The sequence below is a fragment of the Odocoileus virginianus genome, chromosome 33 (genome assembly GCF_023699985.2).
Source record: "Odocoileus virginianus isolate 20LAN1187 ecotype Illinois chromosome 33, Ovbor_1.2, whole genome shotgun sequence".
Taxonomy (NCBI): domain Eukaryota; kingdom Metazoa; phylum Chordata; class Mammalia; order Artiodactyla; family Cervidae; genus Odocoileus; species Odocoileus virginianus.
In genome coordinates this window covers 26,621,626-26,629,565 of record NC_069706.1, presented here as the reverse complement: position 1 = coordinate 26,629,565, position 7,940 = coordinate 26,621,626, and the positions used below count along the sequence as shown (strand labels likewise).

The following is a 7,940-nucleotide window of genomic DNA, read 5'->3' as shown; positions in this document are numbered from 1 at the left end:
TTTTCCTGGGGGTTGGGACACATAGTTTTTCAAGGCAGAAGCCCTTTGCCTTGCAAAGTAATAAAGCTCTCCTTGTCTATTTCACCCAAAACTGAGATTCTCTTTGGCACTGGTGTACAGAGAAGCTGAACTTTCGGTAACAATGGTAGTTGCTGGAAATTGCCCTCCAGAATATGTCAAGAACCTACCATCTAGGGTTTCCCTGGTGGTCTAGTGGTTAAGAATCCGCCGTGCAATGCAGGGGACAAGGGTTGCATCTCCGGTCCAGGAAGATCCCACGTGCCTTGTGGCAACTAAGCCTGTGTGCCACAACTACTTAAGTCTGCACGCCTAGAGTTCACGCTCGACAACAAGAGAAGCCACTGAAAGAAGCCCATGCAATGCAATGAAGAGTAGCCCCTGCTTGCAGCAACTGGAGAAAGCCTGAGTGCTGCAATGAAAACCCAGCACAGCCAAAATATAAATTAAACAAGCAAAAAACAAACCTCCCATCTAGAGTGTCAAGAAAAGCCATTCAATGGAGGCACCCTGAGACAAAGCCACCCACGGTGGGGAGAATTCGGGGGAAGCTAGGGCTGCTGGGTGGGGTTGGCCCCTGTCATGGCAGGAATGGGGCTCTGGAGGCGCTACGGGAGTTGGGACCGTGGTGCTGGAGAAGCCATCCGCACTGCGAGAGCTGAACACTAGGGAACGCACGCACACTGCAGGAGCCTGCTACAAGAGCACGCTAGAACTGCTACCACCAGAACGGCAGCTTCCTTGGTTCTTATCCCCCCAAGGAAAGAATTCAATCAAGAGACAGAAGTAAATAGCAAGAGTTGTATTAAGCAAAGCAGAAGTACACTCCAAACAGAGAGAGAGAGAAAATGAAGGAGAGCAGGCTGCCTAGAAGCAAGAAGCCGCCTGCAACAGGGTCGGGTTGGTTTTTCAGAATGGTGGCAAGTCCCTCTCCCTGTCCAGTGTTATTTGACTAAGTTGATTGGCAGGTTTAGGTTGTATGACTTTCCTCCGAGTGCACAGGCACTTACCCACAAGCACCCAAGTGGAACCCAAGTGGGCAGAGTGGGTGGGGCAAAATTCAAATGCTAATTTACTACAGAAATACACAAATAATGAACCCCGGGCTACTTTGAGTCATCTTTTAGGTCTTGGTGCACCTGTGCTGGCAGGTTTTATCTTGTTCAGTCCTGATAAGGCTGAAAACTTATCAGTCCTTAATCACAAAAAGGGAAGATCTTGAGGTGTGTTTTTATCACCAGTGTGGGGTAGGGGTAGGGAAGGCAGAGAGAAAGATGACCCTGTCCAGGATGGGGCAGGGACCAGCTCATGTCTGACTAACTACTTCACGAAAGGAGAAGGGAAACCCCTTCCTCCTGCAATTACTCTCCAGAGCGTTCAGTTGACAAAAATTAACATTGTGCCAGCTGGTATAGAAAAAAATACTCGAGTGGTCCACCTCAATTGTTGCACAGCAAACAATAAAGGGTGAATTTGGAGTCAAGAGGCAATAAATTGGAAGCTGGCACAGACTCCATCTAGAAATCAACACGGCAAGGAAGGTTCTGAAAGAAGAAAAGTATATTCAAGTCTGTTGCCCATTTTTAACCAGTGTTTTTTTTTGGTTCTTGTTGTTTTTCATATATTCTAGATATTAACCCCTTATCAGATATATGATTTGCAAATATTTTCCTCCATTCTGTAAGTTGCTTTTTCACAACTTCTGACAGTATTCTTTTTTAAAAAGTATTTATTTTTATTTTTTGCACCACTTAGTTGCAGCATGCAGGATCAAGTTCCCTGACCAGGGATTGTACACTGGCCCCCTGCATTGGGAGTGCAGAGTCTTAACCACTGGGCTACCAGAGAAGCCCTGCCCATGTATTTACCTTTAGTAGGAATTTTTATGTCTTCATATGACTACAGGTTACTGTCTAGCACCCTTTCATGTCAACCTGAAGGAATCCTTGTAGCATTTCTGGTAGGACAGGTCTAGTAGTAATGTGTGGGAGGGTGGTATGCGTGGGGGTTTGGACAAAGGTAGTCAAAAGATACAAACTTCCAGCTATAAGACAAATAAGTTCTAGGGAATGTAACATACAATATGATTAATATAACTAACACTGTTGTGTATTATATACAAAAGAGAACAAATCCTAAGAGTTCTCACCACAAGGACAAAAAATGCTTTTCTATGTCTTTAATTTTGTGTCTATATGAGATGATACAGATGTTTACCAAACTTACTTGTGGTCATCATTTCATGATAGTGTGAAAGTGTTAGTCACTCAGTGGTGTTGACTCTTTGCAATCCCATGGACTGTAGCCCAGCAGACTCCTCTGTCCATGGGATTCTCCAGGCAAGAATACTGGAGCGGGTTGCCATTTTGTAAGTCAAATGATAATGCTGTAAACCTTATACAGTGCTCTACACTAACTATATATCAATAAAACTGGAAGAAAAAATGTATATTAAGGTATATTCATGAAGGAAAGAATTCTAGATAATAAATGTAGAAGAAATTATTGAATTAAAAAATTGCCATCTCACAGCACCTAATGAAATAATAACAAATGAACACAACAGCAAACAAAAAAAATGAACCATGGTTGAAACTATTAATGTTGAACTATACAATTGCAGGGATAGGCTGTCACCACCTGAGCCCACTGACCACTAAAATTGGGGCAAAGAGCTATTGTAGGTCTCCTGGTGTGATGCCAACACACATCACCTCCTAGGAAAGTGAATCTGTGCATAAACCCACCTCTAGAATCAACCTCAATTGACAAGATATGGGAGAGAGAGGAATAAGTTAAATGACATGACAAGGAAGCAGATAAATCTACAAAGTGGGGCATTTACAGGACAGCTGACCCAGTTTTTGCAGCAAGTCAAGGAAAAGGGCAGGGGCCCGCCCTATATAAGAAGTGACTTAAACACCATAACAAGCAAATTTCATCCGTAGATTTTTTTATGTATTCCAAGTTGTATGTTGCCTATTGTTGTTTAGACATCAAAATTATTATGTAAGAACTAGGTCGAGTTTTTAGAGCTGTATATTGAGATGCATGCTTCCTAGATGGCTCAGGGGTAAAGAATCTGCCTGCCAAGCAGGAGACGTGGGTTGGATCCCTGGGTCGAGAAGATTCCCTAGAGAAGGAAATGGTAGCCCACTTCAGTATCCTTGCTGGGAAATCCCACGGACACAGGAGCCTGGCAGGCTACAAGTCCATGTGTTTGCAAGAGTCTGACACAACTTAGTGACTAAACCACAACCACTGAGATGCACAGGAGTAAAATAACTTAAGATCTGTATCAGAGCAAAACAGAAAGGAATAAAGCAAACCAGACAGGCTCTTGATAACTGTTGAATCCCTGTAAGGGGCTATGAGAGTTCTTTGTTCTATTTTCACTTTTGAGAATGTCTGAATATTTTCATAAAAAATTCTAAAGAGATTTCTTTTTTTAAAAAAGAGATAATGTGTGGGACAGTGGTATAGGGATAAACATTAGTTTCTCTCTTTCCCAGTAGCAGGTGTAAGACACGTGGGTGGAAGAGAAAATCCCCTGGGTGTTTTATTAAAAACACTCTCCTGGGACTTGCTCATTTAAGGAACTACCAAAATTGCCCTCAGAGCTCGGTATGTAGGGCACGCCCCACCAGGGACACGACTTTAGAGAGCTGGGGAAAAAAACTCAAATTGGCAACTTGGTCACAGACAGAAACTCAGCAAGATCAAATATCTGAGGCCTTTTTTTTTTTTTTTAAGTAGAGAATTATTTTCCATCTATTAAAAAGAAAAGTCCCTGGAGGGAGATGGCTGCAATATTTGTGGGAAGAGAATTATCTGCACTAGTTAAAGCAAACGCAAACCAAGGCCTTCTTGGCAATCATACCCTGAGAGCAGTGTTCAGGGAGGCAGTAATTAGGCAATTCGACCTGGGAGTCGCGCAGAGCCTCGGGTGCCGCTGCCTGTGACTGACTCCTGCTCCGCCGTGCAGCAGCCCCCTGCGAGGAAGTAAGCCTGGCCTTTTCTCAGCGCAGAACACCCGGCCTGATTCCCCTCGCCTCTGCTGCTCTCCGCGAGCATCCTTTCCCCCATGCCCGCGGGGCTGGACGCAGCCGGGGCTGGCGGGGGGGACGCGGGGCGCGCGCGGCTGCTCCGCGACTCTCGGCCCTCACCCTCGAACTGCCAGAGCATCAAGCTATCACACCCGCGTCCCCTGACCACAGTACTTGAGCACCCGCGGATAATCCGAAATTGCCGCGCGGTTCCTGGCCTTGCACCAGGCAAGGTAACTTTCCCTTCTTAATTGCTCGCTTAATACTTATTTTCTACTCCTTATCAAACACATGGACTATGGAAAGGAAAAAGAACTAATGTATGTCCCTAGCAGCCAGGAATACTTTTAGCATTCTGATGCATTTCCTTTTCATCTAGGTGTGTTTTAAAAATACTTTACTGGGGGACTTCCCTGCTGGTCCAGTCGCTAAGACTTGGCGCTCCCAATGCAACGGAACGGTTCATCCCTGGTCAGGGGATTAGATCCCACATGACAACACCAGATTCCACATACCGGCAACGAAGGTCGAAGAGCCGTGTGCTGTAACTAAGACCCGGTGTAGACAAATGAACGAATCAATTAAAAAAAATAAATAAATTTCTGGGATACCCTGGGATACATTTCAGAACCCTGTTTTTCATTTGCATCATTACTGCGCAAAGCTTCCCTTGTACCTCAGTTGGTAAAGAATCTGCCTTCAATGCAGGAGACCCGTGTTCGATTGGGAAGTTCCCCTGGAGAAGGAAATGGCAACCCATTCCAGTATTCTTGCCTGGAAAATCCCATGGACAGAGAAGCCTGGCAGGCTACAGTCCATGGGGTCGCAAGGGTCCAACACGGTTTAGCGAAAACCACTATCATTACTGCGCACTTAACTCATGTCGTCAAATAACCTGACAAAATGCTCACTGTTGCTCACCCCGAGGAATGCACAGCCCCCACACTACTGATAATTGGCTAGTTTCCCACTTTTGACCGACATAAACGAATCTTCGATCTGATTTGCCAAATACCCCTCTCCCACCGGGGGTGCACAGAACTGGATGGAGAAAAATGCCATGGTTCCCCAGACTGTAAGCAGCACAGAGGCCTCACGCGGGATAGAATCCCAGCTCTGTGACGTCAGCCCTATGCTCCACCCCCCCCCCCCGGCGAAGCCAATCGAAGCGCGGGGCGTGGCCCTCCAGAAACGCGCGCGCCCGCCCGAGCGGGCGACCCGGCGCGATGGACCCGGCCGTTCCCAGTGTCCAGCCTCGAGCCCAGCCACCGCCACCTGACGTGTGGCCGCCGGTGGGCTCCGAGGAGGAGTTCTATGACTGCCCGGATTACTACTACTTGCGCGACTTCCCAGCCTGTGGGGCCGGTCGCATTAAGGGCCGGACGCGGCGTGAGCGAGAACTGCGTACCAACTGGCTGGTGCCCGGCGGCCACGAGCGCAAGATCGCGCAGAAGCTCCTGAACGGCCAGCGCAAGCGTCGCCAGCGCCAGCTGCAGCCCCGGCCGCGCACCCGTCTCACCTGAGCGCCGGTGCGTGCGGGCAGCCAGCGGCCCGAGCCCCGGGGACCCGCGCGATCGCCCAGGCGGCGCTCCGATCCGTCCCCTGCGACTCGACCCGGCACAGTCGCCCCCTTCTGAGGCTTCCCTGCGTAGCCAAGTCATTAGCTGGGTGGGCCCTCTAAACTCCCAGCTTCTCTCCCGGCTGCGGTTGGAATAGTGTAAAATTATATTTTGGAAATTTGTAGTTGGGTAGACGGGGCTAGGAAACGCAGAAAACATCTTCCTAAAAATACAAGGAAGGGATTTAATTGCAGTGTTAATGCACGGACTAAAGAGAATAATTGAATTTTGTTTTTTGTCTGGTTTTCTACAGGATACCCATACCCGAAGGACCTAAGTATTTTCTCTGACTCCACCTGTAATTGTGGTCCTAAGGGGAACAGTCCATGTTGGTCAGCAGAACTTCTTTTCAACATCGCTTAAGTTTACTGCTTCAGTGTCTTCCTTACTGATTGTTAAGTAACATCCAAGTGGGTATGCCTGCTTAGGGTTTAGGGTTTTTCATTAAAAGAGAGCAGCAAGAATGGCATTTTAAGTCTTCTGGTGTTTTTTGGTTAAGTTGTTGTGGTACTTTGTTTCAAGCCCACAAATATTTGAGTTCTTAAGTGTAAAGAAGTGACAGAGATGAATACAGGCAGAACAAAGATAGGAATCTGTATGAGACTTTAACTCAAATGTCATCTAGGACTGTGTACCCTTAATATTGTCAGAATAGGAGTAAATTTAAATGGTGTAAGCTAGGTTCTCTGCACTACTGGCCCACAGCAATCCTTTGAAGTGAATGCTATCTCCATTTTACAGCTGATTCTGAGGCACAGAATTCAAGTAACTTTCCAGAGGCCATACAAGTTGGAAGACAAAACAGATACTCAAAAACATCCACTCTTCCCATCACCATTTTCATCAACTGTAGACATCCTTTTGTGGCTCAGAACCACCCACAAATTCCGTGTCCAAGAATTAGTTTAAAGATTATGCAGAGTATGGGAGGGTCCCTTTCCTGTCTCTTCAGTCTGCATTCTGTCAGGCCTTTGCACCCAGTGGTGAGTCCCTGGTTAGGAAAGAAGGGTGGTGGTCTGGAATGATCAACCTGAATTTTAATCCTAGCGATGACTGTTCATCAACCTGGCATTCAGCAGACTTTGAGTGGTAACTACTTTCAACTTCTGCCAAGCTTCAGGTTTCACATTTGTAAAATGGGAATAATACTGGGTTACCCCGCCAAACTGATTATTGATAAAGTATATAAAATATCTAACACACTTAAGGACTTGGCACATAATCGGTGCTCAATAAATGGGAATTATTTTTAAGTTTACAGGACATGATCCCTCCTCTTTATCCTCTCTTGTCAGGAAGGCTTAAGTTCCTTCACTCACTTCATTAATTCTTTTAAAATGTCTCCAACATTCAGGCAGTGTGGTAGGAGTCCTCCTGGCTTTGGAGTAAAATGCCTGTATGGACTTGGGCTAGTTGTTTAAACTCTATACATCTGTATCCTTACCTATAAATTAGAAATGATACAGTACTTATTTCAAGAGTTCTTGTGAAGCATAAATGAAATAATGCATATAAAGCTGCCTGATATATAATAGGCAAGTAGCTACTAATAATGTTCCCATCACCACTGTCTTATTTAGCATTCAGGATTTTTTTTCCTTACCCTTAGTCTCCCTCTGCTACATCTCAGAAGTAGCCAGATTAATCTTCCTGAAGATCATCTTAATCATATAAAAACCCTCAATGACTGCTATAACCTTGTAGGTTAAAAAGCTTAGATGCCTTATATTGTGCTGGAAGTCATCTATTGAATTTTCTTAAATTTGTTTCTCACAACTTCCAAAAACACACTGGTTCTTTTTCTTTTCTTTTTTGGTGACCTTTTATTTTTTATTGAAATGGAAAGAATTAGTTTTTATTTATTTTTTCATTTATTTTTATTAGTTGGAGGCTAATTACTTCACAACATTTCAGTGGGTTTTGTCATACATTGACATGACTCAGCCATGGAGTTACATGTATTCCCCATCCCGATCCCCCCTCCCACTTCCCTCTCCACCAGATTCCTCTGGGTCTTCCCAGTGCACCAGGCCCGAGCACTTGTCTCATGCATCCCACCTGGGCTGGTGATCTGTTTCACTATAGATAATATACATGCTGTTCTTTTGAAACATCCCACCCTCGCCTTCTCCCACAGAGTCCAAAAGTCTGTTCTGTACATCTGTGTCTCTTTTTCTGTTTTGCATATACGGTTATCATTACCATCTTTCTAAATTCCATATATATGCGTTAGTATGCTGTAATGTTCTTTATCTTT

The 7,940-nt window shown here is 45.3% G+C and overlaps 1 protein-coding gene across 1 annotated transcript; it reads left to right on the top strand.

Annotated features, from left to right (window-relative positions):
* Positions 1-5,244: 5,244 nt before the first annotated feature.
* Positions 5,245-6,152, top strand: NUPR2 (nuclear protein 2, transcriptional regulator). The gene is made up of 2 exons (XM_020893709.2): positions 5,245-5,593; positions 5,937-6,152. Exon 1 carries the CDS (start codon positions 5,291-5,293, stop codon positions 5,585-5,587), a length of 297 nt encoding a protein of 98 aa, XP_020749368.1. The 5' UTR covers positions 5,245-5,290; the 3' UTR covers positions 5,588-5,593; positions 5,937-6,152.
* Positions 6,153-7,940: the final 1,788 nt, after the last annotated feature.

Excerpts from the sequence above, each read along its gene's own strand:
- NUPR2 (XM_020893709.2), top strand. The coding sequence starts at position 5,291 with ATGGACCCGGCCGTTCCCAGTGTCCAGCCTCGAGCCCAGCCACCGCCA.